A 20097-nucleotide genomic window follows, 5' to 3' on the forward strand; every position below is an offset into this window, starting at 1 on the left:
TACTCTTATTCTATAATAAGTTTGACTGGTCAAATGATTTTATTTTTACATGAGACTTTTTGTATTAGTTATAACATAAAACCAACTTTCTAACAAGTATAAGATTACTTAAATCTGAGTTGCAATGACAAAGTTATGCTTCAGTCAAACTTATTTTTAAGTGCGCAAATACTGTTAAAATCGCATGAATGAAAATAATTTTATGAATATCAAAACAAAATATTATTCTACCGGACTTTTGGTTTTTAACAATGTTTTAACATGATAGAACTTATAAAATTTTCATAATTGAAAAAAACCCTAGCATTTAAAAGTTGAAAATCGTCCGTATAACCAAAATCCAATTTTTGTTTTTGAACTGGGGGGTTGACTTTTTATCATTTTAGAAATTGATTTTTAAACTATTTTTATTAGATTCAAATAGGGGTATTTGCTTATTTATGAATAATATCTTAAGTAAACGAAATAATAAATATTAAAAACATTTAATTGAATGATATTTGGCATAAATAACTGCCGAAACACAAGACGATATGCAGTGCAACAAGACAGCTGTCGCCTAGGCCCCAGGCAAACCGCCTGGACGCCTAGTCGTCGCCTAGGCGACACCTTGACAATTATGCAGGGCACTACCAGCCATTACAAGTTTTGACAACTACCAACACCGATGATCAAGCTCCATCCCAGGTACAGGCTCACCTACTGAAGAAGTCAGCATGCTTGGTAAACCTTTGTTATCATGATCTCAGTGACGTAGGATAGTTTTTGTCGACCAGAGGAATATCCTCACCAACACTAGATCAATTGAGAAAGTGTAAAAAAGTAATGGAACAGGGAGTGAGTCCTACCCTTTAAAATTATACACCCCATTGTTTGTACAGTACTTCCCCAAATACAGCTACAATGAGCCCTATTACCTTCAGTGGCTATATTTGAATTGAACCTGAAGCATCCAGTCCCTCCATTACCATGATTTTATGACGGCAGCCCCAATTCCTCCTCATATACAAACAATTAATGCACGTTGGCAACCCACCTGTAGCACTATATGTATACTTTAAGCACTCACATCTCACATGTGATTTTCCTGTGCATGCTTTTTGTGGTCCCTTTCTACATAACCATTCCGGCCTGTCCTGTTTCCATCTTCCATAGTATCATGACGACTATCATGATACCCCACCGACAGATCGTGCCGCTGTTTCCCCTCAAATCGTTTCTCTGGTGAGCTCCCAAGCCTTCTCTGGTGACCATTCGACTTGGGAGACTGATTTCTTCTGTCCGCATTATCGTACAAAGATAACTCTCCTTCTTCTACATTCTCCACATCTGGTCCCTGTGATGGCTGTCCATGTCCAATATCATTGTAATCCTTCACATAATTTTGATTCTTGTGTTCTAGTCTGTTTGAAAGCTTAGACCAGCTCTTTCTCCTCTCTTGCTTGATTTTCTCATCTTCAACTGCCAATTCAACACCATCTTCCAGCTCCCTCTCAATAAGATCATCCTCATCCATCAGCTCCATTTTTAGAGCCACATCACCACGAGATTTCCTCCTTTTTTCCAGTGCTGCCTTTACTTTGTCCTTGTCAATCTTTTTAATAGCATCATGCGGATCTCCCCCATAATCCCTACTGTACGGGAATAGCTCCTGTTCAGGATGCCGAAAAACTTGAATTTCTCCATCCTCCTCATGACCCCAAACTGATTTACCACATTCATTACTGCGATTTTGGGTAATTTTTTGAGGAACACCCTGATCATCAACATGTGACTGATCGGACACTGTTCTAGACGATGATCGCACTGAAGCTCCAGCCTTTGTAATAGCAACATCTCCAGCTTGAGCACTGCCATTGGCTAGCACTGGTTCGTCATTGGAAGTAGCAGTTTTTGCAGGGGCCCGATGACTAGTCCCAGCTCCAGCACTTCCTTCAACTTCACTTCCTTGGGCAGGTGGCAATCGGTTCTGTTCATATAGTTCCAACATTTGATTGCTAACCTCTGCAATAAAATAAATCAAAAAACAGAGCTCTGTGAATCTAAAGATAAAGATTCAAGAGTCAAACAAGATAAGCCACAAATGAAATAGCAATACACACTACATACGTACAGGTCAGTAAACTCACCATTTCATCTCTTCCAAGTTCTAGAACTTTTTTTTTTTTTTTTGAGGGCCGGGGGGGGTGGGGGTGGGGGGAAGGAGGGGGAGTGGGGGTTCAACAAGTTTGTTTAGACCAAGATTTTGACCTGATCTTTATGATTGTGCCAATCAACATATTCTTTCAGGATCACTGATTTTTCTTCTTAGGTCATCCACAAGAATTACAGAAAGGACCAACTGGGTAAAAATTGGGCCAAGAAAAAATTGTATAATTCAAATGGTTAAGTCTTCCATTTCAAGCATATGCCCATTTGAAGTGCCTGAACTTTTCTATGGTTTATAATTTACTGCAAATAAGGGCACCTATGTATTCAAACCCAAAAATAACACTAACCCTCCAACTGGCGTGGGGTGACATCAAATTCTTGCCACCAGACCTTCTCACCATCAGATGGGAGCTTCACTTTGAGGAACTTGGCAGCAAGAAAGATGGCTCCTGCCGCAATGTGGTGAGGCTTAAATTGCAGGCAGAGTGACGTCCGCAGCCTGCATGCCAAGTCACAGTTTGTGAAGTAAGGAAATAAGGAAAAAGCCCATGGAATTAAAATTACCATGGAGAATAATAAGAGAGAAATGAATAAGCTCTTTCATACCCATCATTGACAAAATTCCAAGCTACTTGGGCAAGAGCATTCTGTGCAACCTTGAACTTTTTTATTGCTTCAACAAGTGGTTTATAAGGATGCTGCACATTGAGGTCAAAACCAAGAGTTGCAAGTACAACCCTCTCTCCAAGTAAAATCAGTTCTTTCTGTTGTTCATATATTTCCTGCATATTGGATGCAGAACTGAACAATAAACTAATAAGCATGATAGAAGTAAGCTAGAACAAAGGAACTTTGGAAGAAAGGAAATTTAAGATCACATCAGGAGGATGTGTTATGAGGACGACAGGGGGATGAATTCTCAACTTAATAAGCAGCATCAAAACCAGTATCATTCCTCGGAGAGCTAGAAAAACATGCAAACAGGAAAGAGACAAATACATAATTTCAAACTAGATCCACACATCAGATTAGGTAAGGATAGTACTAGGTGAGACTGATCTGAAGGATAGATCCCCTACCACTGCATTTCTACCACAATATCATTGTTTACCATCATTATGTTGAATACTCATCAGGACATCTTAAATTTCTTTCCAGAAAATACAAGAAATGTTAATGGTTTCATCAGCAACAACATATGGAGAAAACGGAGATTAAATTTTTGAAAACTCAAGTAAATAGGTAGAAACAACCTCAAGGACAAGTGCCAGAACGAGGAAGTACAGAGATAAAAAGGTACAAAGCACCCCACCAAGAGGAACGGTACCTTCTGTTTGATTCTATGAACCGCAGCAGGATCTTTTTTATAGATTATTTCATAAGAAACAAGGATAACATCCTTTAGCGGCCGAGGAGTCTCCTCAACCTTCCCCGCAAGGAACATGCATACTGTCGCAATTGTCTGTAAAAGTATTTGAGTAAGAAACAATTGGAAAATGGAAAATAGCATCAACTAGCAAGCATAAAACGAAGACAGTAAAGGTGCTGAGAAGACACAGAAGCCTAGAGGTCAGAGAAAAGGCCACCAAAAACAGCAAAAAACTTTAAAAAGTTACACAAATGCAACCTTCTAACCCAATATAAGCACTGCCTCACCATGGGAAAAGAAGAGAGGGGGGGGGGGACATCTTTACAAACTGCCACATTGTTGAGCCTCACCTTCAAAATGTGATACCTGAGAACTTCATTTTAACTTAAATACCTGTGTTAGACAGACAAAACATGGGTAAGGGTGTGGCAATATGTGCCTGATCCTTCAAATTCAGGCCTTCTTACTTTCTTTTGCTTTTCTCACTGGACGTGGCCTATACAAAGTTCCTTGTTTCACCAAATTTAGAATTTTTTTGCTAAATATTTCGGTTCCACAAGATGTTGAAACAAAATGCCACGCAATATGTAAATAATGCATGGTTACAGTGAAAATTTCAATGATAATTATGGTTTTGGTATCATTTCCACCAAAATGCTACAAAGTTGAAGGTTTCTCTGGCTAAGGTTCATGGAAACTTTATTTTTTGTGATTGTAGGCCATATCACTCCCATACAAGTGTGGAATAAGCTGTTGAGAAATGGTGGGAATGCATAAAATATGAAGACTTGCTGCATTTATGCAAGTTTTGTGCAAGATTGAAAGTTGAAGGTATATTACTTATCCCAAAAATGGATTTTTATAAAAAATAGGGTAGATACTTGTTGGTTGGCCTTCAATTTTTGATATGTTATGACACCGTAGGCCGATCTATGACTTCACAAAGTCAAATTTAATTTTGTCTTTAAAATTTTCTAGGAAAAAATATTGATTTTCTTGTAAAAAAATTTTGAATAAAAAAAAAGGCTTAATACTTAGTGATTGGAGCACAATTTTATATATGTTAGACACCTTGGCCGAACTACGGTCTCATAGAGTCCTATTTTTTGATCTAAAAATTAAATATTTTAATTTTTGGATGTTAAAAAGGGAAATTTTCTATCCCTCCCTTATACTTACCCTATATTTTACTCAAACTCCCCTACTCAAACTTCCACATCTAATTCCCCCCCCCCCCAAAAAAAAAAAAAGCAAACTTCTTCCTCTCCCTCACCCTTAGTACTTCAAAATACCCAAATTACCCCTCTAGTAATCTGTTCTCATCATCTCTCTCCTCTTTCTTTATCCATTTTTTGATTACTCTCCTTATTTTAATATTTCTCTATTATTCAATCTAATTTTTTATTCTAACTTCTGTGAATAGGAAAAGCCAGCCACCCCCTTCTTCCCTCCCCAACCTTGCCCTTGCCTTGCAACTATGCCCAGCCCCACCCTATAGTCCTGAAATTTTTCACTCAACCTTGATTCGGGTTTCCATTCTCCCAAGCCTAACGGTCCCAAGAATGCATATCAATGCACCTCAAATACTAGCTTCTCAGTAAATGTTAGGTTCATGGTTGGTTGAGAATGAACTAAAATGCTTGTCATAATTTAACCCAGAGCATATAACAAGAACATCGCCAGGTTTTGCAGCGTGCACAGTCTCTTGTACCCTATCCATAGGAGCACGTAAGATCATTTGGAATGCATCTAGGCTTGGGAGAATGGAAACCCGATCTGTGGAGAACCGTAATACCAAGAAAATTAAACGTTAGGAAGACAATCTTCATAAGATAATGCAAAAAAGTGCAGGAAAGATCTTCCTACCTAGGGGCCCCAAAGCTCCGAGAACAATATTGTTGTAAGTATGGGTTTAATGGTAGGTATAAGGGTATTTTTGTCCATAAGGGCATATATGTACTCATACTTTCCCAGTTCATTCCTCATAATCAATCATGGTGTCAAAGCCAAGATCCAAACCTTAGGGCCCCCATCTCTCTCTCTCGGCAGTGCTTCCCTAAAACCACCGAGAGCTTTTCTAGTCCCTCTCTTCTTTGTTTGGACTCTCAGATCTCCCTTCCTACTGATCTGAGAGATCCAATCCCTTTTTCTTTCCTATATCGTTTTTCGGGTACTTTTACCCTATTCGATTTTGATGCCAGGGTATTGTCTTCCTTGATTTTTGCATTCACTTAGGTTGAATCCTTCTCTAAGAGATCCAATCCCTTTTTCTGGAGTTATTCACCTGTGATACAGCTAGTGCTGGCCATTTTCCATCCCAGGTCACCTCCCAGAGCAAAATCGATTAATCAGGGTTTTTTCTCCCTTTATTGATTTTTGCCATTTAGGATTTTTTTCTCTACTCCTTGGCATTATTGCTACCTGCGATTTGTGTTACAGCGCTGAGTGGCTTGTCTCAGCCATTCTACTTCATACATGCACAACTTTTTTTCTGTTACATCATGTCAGACATTAATGATGCATTGGTTGGATCAGAAGTGGTGAGTCATGGAGTACATCAGTCTTTCCCATCACACCCGTCGATACTGTTTGCCTTGATGGGTGATATTACTTGATGTGGTCCCGTTCCTGTCATCTTGCTATCAATACCCGTAACTATGCTGGTTATCTGATAGGAACGAAAGTACAACCTACTACCGAAGGTCCATCCCAGGATAAGTGGAGTCCTAAGGACTCGATGCTGATGTCTTTCCTTCTGAGCTCTACGCAACTACTTGCTAGTGGTTATCCTCTATTGGATACTACTGCCAAGATTTGGAAGACTACAGAGGACAAATTCTCAGGTCGAGAATGCTGCCCAAGCGTTTGATTTGCGTAAATGTCTCCACGACACCTGGCAGAAGGATCTCAGTTGTCCCAGTATTATACTGCACTGCGTACATTATGGCAGGAGCTTGATTTTTATGACACCTATCAGCCTAACTTCCTGATGATGCTACCAGCTACAGGAAACAGCAGGATCAGTCTCGATTTTATGATTTTTTGGATGGGTTGAACATTGAGTACGATCAGATTCCGGCTCAACATGCTACAAACCCCAGCGATGATCCTTTTCCCACTTTGGAGCAAACTTATTCATTGGTTCAATTAGAAGAGAATCGTCAGGATACCATGTTACCACCACCAATTGCTACTCCCAGTCATGTAAATCGTTTCACGTTTGACAAGGAACCTGTTCGACATGACTATTGTGGGAACGAGCGGCGTACCAAGGTGTTCTATTGGAAGCTTCACAGTCGTCCTACATCTGGTAAGGGCAAGGGCCGTGGAAAGTCTTCCCAGGCTGCTAATCACACTGAGGCGAATGCTCTTGTACTTGCTAGCACCGTGCCTGCTGCAACTGGCTCATCTCTCACACAAGAGGAGGTTTCCATGTTCCGCCGCATGATGTCTTTGACTTCCTCACCTACTTCCACTATGACTGCCTCTACATCTACTGCGGTCCACACTGATCTCAACCTCCCTTCCTCAGGTATCTCGTTTGCTGGTCAATGTGCATCAGTGGTTTCTCGTCCCTGGATCATTGACTCTGGGGCCACTGATCGCATGACTGCCACTTCCAGTTATTTTTTCAGTATTCTCCTAGTTCAGGACAGGACAAGGTCCATGTTGTTGATGGGTATCTTTTCTCTATCCCAGGTAAAGGGTGGTTCATACTTTGTTCTCCTACATTGTCTTTAGATTCTGAACTTCATGTTTCTGATTTTTCCACTCTCTCTCTCTATTAGCCGTCTTATCACTGCCTTGAATCATAAAGTGACTTTTTTCCCTTTTTAATGTATGTTTCAAGATCTGGTGACGGAGAGAATGATTAATTGTGATAGGCTGCAAGGTCGTCTTTAATTGCTCGACGATGATATTTCCTCTGTTGGTCAAGCACATCAGACTGGTTCGTCTACATCTTTCCTTGAGCTTTCTCTTTGGCATAGGTGTTTAGGCCACATCCTTCAGTTGGCTCTCTTAGTAGAGTTTTTCCTATTTTATTTTAGCATTGTAATTCGAAGCATTTTTTCTATGATGCTTGCATTTTAGCCAAGCAAACTCATTCTGTTCATTCAAGCTTAAATAATAGTTCTACACCTTTTACGCTTATACAGTATAATGTTTGGGGCCCTGCCCGTATTACTTCTGTTTCGGGTTTTCACTGGTTTGTTACTTTTGCATGGATCGTTATGATCATCCTGTAATACTCTGAATTTTGAAGCAGCTGACCCCCTGTGTCAGGACCTAGCTGGCACAAGGATTGTGGGTTGTCTTATTGCGGATCCACATGTACAGCAGTAGGAGGGAGAAATTGGCAGATTTACTAGTCAAATAGGAGGGGTGAAATAGTAAAAAATATGTGAAATCAGTCCCACACATGGTGGACTATGTAGGATAGAGGATTAGACTGCTGGAAGGCCAAAAATGAGGTAACCGGTAGGTTACCCTGCTGGCAAACCGGCCTGCCGGTTCGGGTAACAGAATGCTGGAAATTGGGTTCTTCTCTGTGGGCCCCACCCCTTTGCAGTATGACTCTGCTCACTTACACCATATGTAGAGGCATATTTAGGGATCCTAATTCACTATTTACCTCAAAGGGCAGTAGAGTCTAAGTAGTGTAATTAAATTTTAAAGTAACAAATAAATGAGTTTAATTTTTGGGGTATTTAGCTAATGGCTGAATATAAGTGAATGGGGCTGCCACTATTCACCATTTTTACTGCGAAAATTCAGTGGAACCAGAGAAGGAAGGAAGAGGAAGAAAGAAAGAGAAGAAGGAAGGAAGAAGAAGATGATTGTGGTATGGATTCCAGACCCTAAACCTGTCACTAAATTGGCTGAGAGGACTCTGCAATAGTCAAGGAATGTACATAGGGAGACCACACCCCTTTACACAAAATAGTACAATGAGGAAGAAGACTGCATTGGGAATCAGTCCAGTCATCTGAGGCCTATGATAACTCATAGGTTGCCTCCAGTGGGTGTCACCTCTGTACTATGTGGCTTGGTCTGTTTAGACAAATAGGAAACCCAAAATTGTGCGGATCAGGTTAGGGACCCACATAGGGGTTAGGGAGCCAAGTTGGTTAAGTAGGTAAGTTGTTGGGACAAATGTTGGTCAGGAATCAGTGCCTCTGTCCAACTGTTGGTTAGGATTCCAGTTGGGAATTCAATAGGAGTTTAGGAAGTTGGGTCGTCCTTGGACCGTGAATACTAAAACTAACCTAAAATATTAATTTTTTAATCAGGCATCTAAGATACTCGGCAAAGACACACATGGACGGGAACTCAACGAAAAGGCATCAGATTCGGGTATCAAGGTGAGTGGGCGTTTGATTTATTTTAAGCAGTGTTTTGATATTTTCAGTTATGTGTGCCATGTGGAATGTGATGATTATTGCGTTATGGATTTATTTTATATAAAATTATATATCTCACATATTACATGATTTTACCGACTTTGATATAATCGAGGTTTTGTGGATGTGTAATATGATAGTTGTGTGGTGATGGTTGTAATATTGACGGTCTGAGGCATGGTGTGGCCGAGGTTTTCCAGTACCATGGGCTCAGAGGTTAGTGTTACAGTTATGACCATGGATGTGTGATTAGATGCTATGGATGTAAAGGATGCATGTATATTCATATGGTTAGGATCACATCCCAGTGCTATAACCCCTTGCCAATAGGGGGTAAGGTATTGGCATCCCATTAGGTAGTAGGTTGCGGAGGACTACTACGCCAGGATACAACGTATTGTATCCTGAGAGGGCACAACATGGTACGATGTACTATACGCATGACTGTCGGACAGCATGGGGGACCGAGGTTCTTTTTGGGATTGGCTGACTCATACTTACAACTAGCTTGTATCTCTGAGGCCCAACGCACAGGGTAGGAGATACCACGTACGTTCCTTATAACACTTATACCCACATATTGAGACTTAGTTTAGAATGGATATTATAAATAAAATGGATTATGTGGCTGTGCATCTGTGGATATTATTGTGAGTGTGTGTTGGCATTATGATGTTGTGTGTGCATACTCCACCCCTCACTGGGCTTGTGAAGCTCACCCCTCGTAGATTTATGTTTTTAGATGGTGGAACCTAAGCTGGAATTGATCAAGACTTGACAATGGTTGTGAGGTTGTGTCAGTGAGACATATGGTGGAGTACGGAGATTTCCTTTGCTTTAAGGTTCAATTATTATGCTTGTAAGATGTGATTATATTATGGTAATCGTGTGTTATAATTCAATTGTGTCTATAATTATTATTTATCATTTAGATTTGATCACCATGGGTTATGTAAATTAAAAACTTTTCTTTATATGCGTACTTTGTGGTAGTTCAGGCTGACTGGTACGGTAAAGTATCCAGTGCCATATACCTTAGCCTAATTTGAGGCAGAGTGTGACACATCCTTGCTTAGAACCTCCTTGTAGACGACCCTATTATGTTGGGATAAGGCTTTGGTTGTTGTTGTTGTAATTTCATCGATTGTCATTCATGTGCTACTTGGGTTTATTTGATGCGTTATAAAAGTGAGGTTTTGCATTGCTTTCAACTTTTTTACTGTATAGTTTGTACTCAGTTTAATGTTCACATAAAGTATGACAATGGTAAAGAGTATTTTGAGAGTCGTTTCAGACTTTCCTTGCTGCCTAGAGTATCATTCATTAAACAAGCTACATTGATACACATACACCACCTTAAAATGGTGTAGCTGAACGCAAGAACAGACATCTTCTAGAGTTGCTCATGCTCTCTGTTTTAAGATGAATGTGCCTGCTTTCTTTTGGAGTGAGGTTATGCTTACTGCTACCTAGGGGTGTCAATTGGTCAGGCAAGGCAGATCTCGGTAGGGCTTAACTAGGCCTGGCGGTGTGAGACCCTTGCACCGTGAACGCCCGTTTACTTAAACGGGCCTAGGTTTGGGGGGCATGGTACGGTTTGTAATCGGGCCGGTCGGTGTCAGACTTTAATCGGGCTACATTAAACGGGCTATGGACCTACTTAAGTCTAAACGGGCTCCCCCTAAAATTCTTTTTTAAGTGGAATAAATGTCTAAAAATCTTTCATTTGAACATAGTAAAGGTCACCCAAAAACTCTCCACAGTTAATCATATATGAGATCATAGTTGTTTCTTATAAAAAAGAAAAAAAAAAAAAGGAGAGAGATTATGACAAGTACCAAAGTGATTGTTCTCCATAAGAATTGTCTGCCCTTCATTCACTCCCTATTAAAACATCTCAAAAGACCCAATTTTATTTTATTACAAAGTTGGATGTAATACGGTGTTCAACATCATCTATCCTAGATTTTTTATTACAAAGTCTTTACTATAAATTTGTATTAGTAGTGGTAAAATAGGTATTCAAGCAATTTTAAAGGGGTCAGGTCGGTCGGGTTAAATGGCTTGGTTCAAGCAGGCTTCTTAAACGAGTCGGGCCAGTCGGGCGCCCGACGGGCTAGTAGCCTACACCGTAAACGCCTGTTTAATAAATGTGTTGGTTCAGGTTGGGCCTTAAGCAAGTCGGGCTCGGTCAGGCCTACTGGTGCGGGTTCAGGATTGACACCCCTATTGCTACCCATCTTATCAATCGCCTGCCTACTCGAGTATTGTACTTTTGGTCTCCTACAATAGTCCTCACCGGTTCTTCCCCCTTTTTTGTTGCGCCAATGGTGTTTGGCTGTGTTTGCTTCGTTCGCAACCACCGGCCCCATGGAAAATTAGATCCTTGTGGTTTGAAATGCGTGTGTGGGTTACCCTGCTACCCAGAATGGTTATCAATGTTATCAACCCCCCTTCACATCGTTCTTTTGTCTCTATGGATGTTATATTTCACGAATCTACTGCTTATTATGAACAAGCCCCTATTCATGGGAGGGAGAAATTGTAGTTTGGTGAAGATGTGCCCTCTTAGGTCCCGGCTAACACTGAGAGGGGGTGAATCAATGTGTCAAATCCTTTTTTCATTTTCCAACTATACGCTTAATGTGGCAATTAGTATTGGCATTTTAATAGATACACACATAGTCTACTGATGTTGCCCAGAGCTATCTCACAACCTCTACACTGCAAGTATTGTCACGTATGCACATCCACACTGCACCACCAAGTGGCCAGGTCTACCAGATGAACACACCCATCATGCAGATAAGCACGCCAATACACAGTACACACAAGTACAACCACAACATAAGAAATATGTGCTTCGGCCAGTTTCCAAAGTAATGCCCATTGTCAGGCTCAGTATCTACTCAATACAAATTATAATTGCACCTACAGATAAGGAACACATTCCCAGTTTCCACCCTTGACATACAAAGGCTAGGTCTTCACTCCATTTTTCCCAAAATGATCTAAGAGGCCACACCCATTGCAGATATGTTTAGGTAGTGGTAACTACTAAGGAACACACTGTCCGTGTGTCCAACACCCACTAGCCACCAATTACAAAATGAAGTTGGGTTTACATCAATGCCCTATAATGAAGCACTCATACATGCAAACTGCCCCCAAAATAAACTACAACTATCACTTAGGGATTTTAACATCTCACCCAAAATGATTTACAATAATGAAAATTTGACAAAAGTGAGGTTACCTCGGCAAGGAGTAGTTTCTAGAGATGCGGTGACATCAATCTCCACTTGATGGGGGACCACATTGTCTCAGTGCCGCTAATACTTCAACCTCGGATGGCACTTGGGTTTCTTGAAGCAACTCACAAGAACCAAATTCTAGGTTCTTCTCTTTCTCTTCTCTACTCAACCACCCAACACTATTCAACTCATTGACTCTACCTCAATATATGACTTCAATTGATGCTCTTGAGTATAGTTATTAAGGCGTCGCCAAGGTGTTGGTAAGGTGACGCCAAGGCGTTAATGCGGTTCAAGGTAAGGCGATAGGCCGCTTTATGTGGATTACATAAGGCGGCCGCCTTAGCCAATAAGGCGCTATAAGGCGTCACTTTAGGTGCCTTATGACGCCTTATAGCAAAGGTGGTTGCCTTATGTACATGTTACAAATCGTTTATTTTTAAAACTGATTTATGGAGATTCCAGATTCTATTTCATGATTGGCAGGTGTATGAAGTCTGATGCACTTGAGATGCATGGGATGAATCAATTGATAAAAAAAAGTCTAAATTCTAAAACTTAACCAAAAGAAAACACGATTCTAAGTCTTCTTCACAAATCGTAAGGGTTTCTCTTTCTCAAGGGTTTACTAGCTGATGGTGAACCTCCTCCTTCGATTCTTCTCTAGCAACGAGGATTCTTCTCAGGCAGCCTCCGACGAAGCTTCGTACCCCTCTCTCCAGGTTTGTTGTTGTTTATTTTTTTACTTTTCATATTCTTTCTCCTCCCTTCTACATGCTACCTACGGTGATTGTTGTGAGCTTTTTTTTTTCTCTCTTCTTCTTTCTTCTCCCTTCTCCCTTCTTTCTTCTTCTTTCTTCTTCATCACACGGTGAGAGGCTGAGAGCTCAGAGCTCTCAAGTCTTACTATTTTTTTTTTCCTTCATCTACATCCTATAGCAAGCTCTCACTGTGTTTTTTTTTTCTTCTTCTGTCTTCTCCCTTATATATATATATATATTTAACTTTCATACGTTTCATATCGAAACAAACGATAGTTCCACCTCTTACCACAGCCAACACATAGACTTGTATGAAATAAAATATCAATGCTCAGGCCAAGAGACACTCTCATGCCAAGAGATCAAATCCCTTTCAGATGACACCATAAGATATTTCTTGAGGTACAACATTCTACATCCTCTAGATTCTGATTTTCCCATATCTCTTTAACTTCTCTTCTTAGATCCTATCTCAAACCTTAGGCATTTTTATTTCTTCCTATATTTTCTTCTTTCGATTTTTCCTAAGCCTGATTTGCAAAGAGATAAGTCAATGTCACTCAATAGTCCTAATTGAGGGTTCTAACCATCCTACTATATCAGCAATCAGTTGAGAAAAAAACTTGAACTTGACCCACGTAAATCAAAATGGAGACATTTGCTTTTATTTACCTAATATTCCCTTATAATTCTTTTTTCTTTTCTTTTTTTGGTAAAACCCTTATAATTCATAACATCTTCTCAAATCCCATTCTAATTTTTTTTCCTGATTTTTTATCCTTAATAGTGGAAAACTTTTCAATCATGAGTCAATTGCTTATCATATTCTTCAGAGAAAAGAATGCTATCTGATTGTGCATTCTTGAGCCTAGACACATCGGGATTGAAATGACCATCCCATCATCTGTTGGATGTTTAGATTCATGTTCCCATTAACCCCACACTAGTGCAAAAACCAAGCGATCACGTAGTATTTTGTAAATTGTAATTTCATTGCTATTAAGAGTATTTTGTAAGTCATAGGTCTAATACCTTATTTATTTATTATTCTATTTTGTCTAATGTGTAATTGTGTATCATTGTACTTGTAGACATTACAAATTAGAGTGTTAGACAGGAGAAAAAGTTTTCATCTACACATCTATGGAAACAATTGGTGGTAGCTGTGGGGGTGAAAATACAAGTACTGCATAGTCATTGATTGCTCCAAGCAAAGATCCAAAAAGGAGAGCTAAATCAAATTTTCCTGGATGGAAATACATGTATTGGATTGACCTAATAGACAGAAATTAGATTAATTGTACCCTTTGTGGGAAGGCTGTCAAGGGAGGAATAAAATGATTGATGCAACATCTTATTGGTGGCTATGGAGATATAGCCAAGTGTGTAAAATCAATGGAAGCAATTGCTAAAGAGATGAGAGATGCAATCTTGAAGAACCAGAGGAAGAAGAACCTTGAATGTTTGGATTTTAGTGATGGATATGGACTTTCACCTGCGGAAGTAATGGAACCACAACAGAATACAGTATCCGATTTGGGGGTCTCATGTCCTATCCCTAACTTTGGGACGACTTTAAGAAGAAATAGAGCTATCGTTTAGGCACAATCCAAACAACAAGGGATCCCATAGATAAGGATGTGAGGACTCTTGAAGAAGTGGTTGCAAATAGGCGGAACAAAGGTCCATATCAGACGAAAATGGAGAACCGTGTAAGAGGAGAAGAAGAAAGAGATAAACTTCGTTCTTACTTTGCAAGGTGGGCTTATGAAAATGGTGTTCTATTTAATGCTTTAAAGTTAAGGAGTTTTAAGGAATTGGTAGAGGCTATTGGTCAATATGGACTAGGTTTCAAGCCCCCTTCATTTCATGACTAAAGGGGTCCTCTATTGAAGTCTGAAAAGGATAAAATTAGTGAATTAAAGGTGAAGTATCAAGGATACTAGAAGAAATATGGGTGCACACTCATGTCTGATGGGTGGACAGACAAGAGAGGAAGGCACCTAATTAATTTTCTTGTCAACTGTCTAGAGGGGACTTTTTTTTTTGGAGTCTGTGGATGCATCCAACCAATCACACCATTGAAATGTTATTTACGCTCATTAATAGTAAGGTTGAAGAGATTGGTGAAGATTATGTGGTTCAAGTAGTATCTGACAATGCTGCCAACTATGTTGCAGTGGGTCGACTACTAATGGAGAAAAGGAAGAGGTTGTTTTGGACTCCATGTGTAGCTCATTGCATACACCTAATGATGGAGGGCATAGGCACATTGTGCTCATATAAGTCTGTTATATCGAAAGGTAGGAAATTAACTGCATTCATCTATAGGCACACTTGCCTTCTTGAAGCTATGAGGCAAAAAACAGGGGGAGCAGACTGAGTGACAGCTGGAGTGACTAGATTTGTCTCTTCATTTTTAACGCTCCAAAGCTTATACAAGCATAAGGAATCCTTGAAAAAATTATTTTTTGATGATAGATGGTCCTATTCTAAACTTGCATCTACAACGGTAGGGAAAAAAGCTTTTGAGACGGTGTTTACTACATTATTTTGGAATGGTGTGATGGATTGCATAAGAGCATCACATCCTTTTATTCAACTCTTGAGGATAGTGGATGGTGATGAGTTGCTTGCTATGCTTGAAATATATATTGCAATGCAAGTGGCAAAGAAGAGCATAACAACAAATTTTAGAGACAAAGAAAGGAAATGAAAGAAAATTATAGACATTGTTGATTTCCATTGGGAGACTATGATGGATCAACCACTATATTTAACAGCCTTTTTCCCCAAACCAAACAAGTTCTTTAAGACAATAGCGGATGATCCAGATAATGAGATGGTCATTGCTTATAAAGCAAGTGATGCCTTCAATGATTTTCTTACTAGGTTGGTGCCTGATGAAACCTTGCAAGATAAGATCATTGTCTAGGTTGAAGCTTATACCGAAGCTAAAGGAAGTTTTGCAAAAGAAATGGCGATCAGACAAAGGAACAAGTTGAATCCTAGTAAGTATATTTCATTTTAAATTTGTATTGTTTAGAACTTTGTTGATTTTTTTACTTAACCTATTTTTTTTATATTATATATTTATAGTCTCTTGGTGGGGAAGACATGGAAGTTCTGCTCCTAACCTTACAAAAGTTGCATTGCGCATACTTGGTCTTTGTTGCTCATCTTCAGGTTGTGAGCGCAATTAAAGCACATTTGAATTTGTGAGTATTGAGTTCGAAGTAAATGTACTTCATTTAATATGGTTTCTATAGTTTTATTGAAGATAACCTCATAATGTTAATGTTTTTCAGATTCACACCAAGAAAAGGAACAGGTTAGATCATCAACGATTAAATGATCTTGTCTACATTCAGTATAATCGCCAACTTCAAGCAGGGTTTCAAGAAAGAAAAGAACAAAACAGAAACTACAATCCATTGTTGCTTGATGAGCTAAATTAGAGTTGTGGGTGGATGATTGGCGAATCAGATGATGAATTAGTTCCACCTGAGAATGATCTCACTTGGAGAGATGTTGATAAAGCATTTGGGGTATCTTCATCATATCAAGGCCGCAATAAACCAAGGAGGGCTTCAGCATCTACCAATGGATCCAATCTCTGCTATACCCGGCGTGGTAGGAGGGTTGAGCCTAAGGATTCTTCAAATGAAAAAGTGGATGAGGACATGAGTGAAAAGGATGTTCGTGATGATGAAAACATTGAGGACGATTATGGTATAACTCCAAATGATGCAGGCCAGCAACAGAATGCAGAAGAAGAATTTAATTTAATTACTGATTTGGATTGAACTTGAGTCTTTGAACTTTGAAATATTTTGAGTTTTGAACTTTGAAGCTTTTATACTTTTAAGTATTTGACCTTGATTGTTTACTAAATTTTTAGCATTTTAGTTTGTTTTATGTATTTTCTTCATTGAAGATTTTTAGAATGATTCAGAATCCCCAGGTTAGTCATACTTCTCATCCATTTAATTTGGCATCTTGATTTTTACTTTAGCTATTTTTTAATTTTAAGTTCTTAATTACTTCTTTGACAGGAGTAGAAATATATTAGATGACCTTAGGGCTTAGGCACTCATTTTGGCCTCATAGAGGTAAGTATAATAAATACTTGTCTATTTAAGTATTATTTTCTTTATATTTATAATTTTGTTTCATAATTATGTATTTATATTATATGTTAATGTGTTATGATGATGATTGATGAATGATGATTGATGATTGATGATTGATGAACTTAGTTTATTCACTTTATTGATTTGTTTTCTCGATGAATATCCTGCATTGGTATGAAGTATGAACCTTTAATATTTATTTAGCATATGAGTAATAGGATTCAACTAGGATTTGAGTCAAATATAATGGTTTTATAATAAAAAATTACACATGAATGCTTTATTCAATAAAACGACGCCTTATGCCCACCTTATCACCTAAGCGCTCCAAAAGACCCTCAAACGCCTCAGTCACCTTACCACCTTAATAACCTTGCTCTTGAGCAAGCTAGGCCTCACTTGATTTTTCTACACAAAACCTTGAATGAGTTCTTCAATGCTCAACAGTAATCCTTCCCTTGTATGCTAAGAATCACAAGTGAAACATGGAAGGAATGGGGTTCTAGTGTTCAAACTCTTGCGAGCCTCCTCTAGTTCTTCTTTTCCTTCTTTTTCTTGGCTCTAATCTCTCCTCTTTATTCTTTAACAATTAAGGAATGAAAGCCCTAAGATATATTTAAATAGGACCAACAAAACCCCCAAAATCATGCATGATTTAACCAGTCGGTTCAAACCAACACTCTGGCAAATTGACCTTTCCTCATTGCAAGGCCCATAACTTCTTCTATACAATTTCAATTAAGCTGATTCTTGCCTCATTTGAAAGAAGACCCAAAAATCTACAACTTTGCTACAAAGCCTTCCACCATTTTTTCTTGGAAAGTGCTCAAAACTTGACTCAAAGTCAGATGAACCAAATCTGTCACAAGAAATTCAATTAATCGATCCGGTTAGTTCTATTTCAGTGTGATCATACGGAAATGGCCATATCTTCTTCATCCGAACTCCGGTTAACCCGCTTCAAATTGTGTTGTGTTCACGTCTCAGCGCTCTACAAACTTCCAAAACAACCTATCATCAGAATCAGCCCTGTAAAATGACCAAATTTACCCTTGAAACTTCTTTTGGCTAGATATTCTTCAATCGATGTCGAATTGAGGCAAATTTAGCTGCATTGGAAAGTGTACAACATGCGCTACAATGTTCATGAAGACTCCAACACCTAGAAATTTCATCTTCAATGACTAAATTTCCCATGAACATAAATGCGTTAAAATTGTCGACACCGGGTCTGAAAATCCGCAACACATGGTTGCACCGATAACAGTCAAACAACTTCATACACTCCACAATCAAAGTGATTGTACGTTACCACGTCATCACCTTTGGCAACCTCATGACATCCTGAGCATATAGAAATTACCAAAATACCCTTGGAGATGTCACTCTATCACCAAAAGCACCAGAAACTCCTCACATCAACATTCTCATGACCATAGACAGAATTCCTACAAGTTGTACTCACAATTTTGATGTTATACAACGACCAAACTACCCCTATTGGCTCTGTGAGATTCTATACACCTCATCAAGCACCATGGGACTACTAACACACATCCCATCATACGTGCAATATATTGTTGTATTGCTGTCTGGAAAGGAATGTGATCCTGTATTCAACATCCTATCTCTCGGGTTGTATCGTATAGTTCTCTTTCTCCTTCATACCATGCTTTTGTATTGTCTTCTATTTCCATTCCCCAAAATTTGGCATGAAGCAGTCAAAAGAACCACGGTGGAAGGCTGCCATGATTGAAAAGATGAATGCTATAGAGAAAAATAATACTTGAGACATTGTACCTCTTCCTCCATAGAAGAAGATTGTAAGTTGCAAGTGGGTGTTTACGGTGAAGCAGAACATGGATGGGAGTATTGACAAGTACAAGGCTAGGCTGGTTGCTAGAGGCTTTACACAGACTTATGGTCTTGACAATTAGGAGACGTTTTGCAAAAATGAATACTATCCAGATAATACTTTCGTGTGCTATGAACCTTGGCTAGGAGTTACCACAACTCGATGGTAAAAATGCATTTCTTTATACGGAGCTGATAGAAAAAGTGTATATAGATGTACCACCTGGGTTTTCTCATACTACTACCACAGGGAAGATAAGCAGGCTCAAGTGAGTGTTATATGGGCTAAACAATCCCCCCATGCTGGGTTTAGAAGATTTCATGAGGCCATGGTTTTCGTTGGATACACTAATGCGGACCCCATCTTGTTTATTAAGTGGTCTGGGTCCAAGAGTCTTGTTCTCATCATGTACGTCGACAACATTGTGGTCATAGGAGATGACACGGAAGAAATTCACGCATTAAGGCTTTCCTAGGTCGCGAGTTTGAGATCAAGGACTTAGGAAAGTTGCGCTACTTTCTTGGAATCGAGGTCGCCCGTTCGACAAAAGGTATCATTCTTTCCCACCGAAAGTATACCCTAGATCTTCTATTTGAGACAGGGATGCTATGTTGTAGGCCTGTCGATACTCCTCTTGATGCTAATGTTCATCTATTAGGGAAGTATGGTGAAATAAAGGTCAGTATCAGCGTCTCAAGAAGCTCATCTATCAGTCCCACACCCGTCAAGATATTGCCATTGCGGTTAGTTTGGTGAGCCAATATATGCACAATCCATATTCCACACATTTAGATGTTGTATATCAGATCTTGTGGTACCTAAAATCAGCCACTGAAAAGGGGATTATGCACTCTTCAAATGGTCATCTTCGAGTTGAGGCCTATACTGATGTTGATTGCGCAAGTTCTTGATGATCATCATTCCACTATAGGTTATGGTACCTTTGTTGGCGGTAATTTGGTCACTTGGAAAGCAAGAAGCAAGTTGTTGTTGCCCACTCCAGTGCTGAAGCTGAATTCCGCACTATGTCTTATGGTATATGTGAGTTAATGTGCCTCCAAAGTCTTCTGAAGGACTAGGGTCTCCTGGTTCCCTTGCCTATGATGTTGTACTGTGATAGCAAGTCTACTATCAGTATTGCTCAATCCTAGCTTAACACAATCGCACCAAGG

General features: G+C 39.3%; 1 protein-coding gene across 4 annotated transcripts in view; it reads right to left on the reverse strand.

The window, feature by feature from the left end:
* Positions 1-469: 469 nt before the first annotated feature.
* Positions 470-20097, reverse strand: part of LOC122070140 (cyclin-T1-3-like) — a 74418-nt gene continuing 54790 nt past the window's right edge. For all 4 annotated transcript variants that reach the window (XM_042634248.1, XM_042634247.1, XM_042634249.1 and 1 more), the window contains 4 exons: positions 3479-3613; positions 2758-2933; positions 2499-2650; positions 470-2004 (listed from right to left, as the gene is read on the reverse strand). In XM_042634248.1, coding sequence (XP_042490182.1) covers positions 1073-2004; positions 2499-2650; positions 2758-2933; positions 3479-3613 — 1395 coding nt within the window. In that variant the 3' untranslated portion in view covers positions 470-1072. The remainder of the gene's footprint in view (positions 2005-2498; positions 2651-2757; positions 2934-3478; positions 3614-20097) is intronic.

The sequence above is a fragment of the Macadamia integrifolia genome, unplaced genomic scaffold (assembly GCF_013358625.1).
Source record: "Macadamia integrifolia cultivar HAES 741 unplaced genomic scaffold, SCU_Mint_v3 scaffold836, whole genome shotgun sequence".
In the NCBI taxonomy this organism is placed as follows: Eukaryota; Viridiplantae; Streptophyta; class Magnoliopsida; order Proteales; family Proteaceae; genus Macadamia; species Macadamia integrifolia.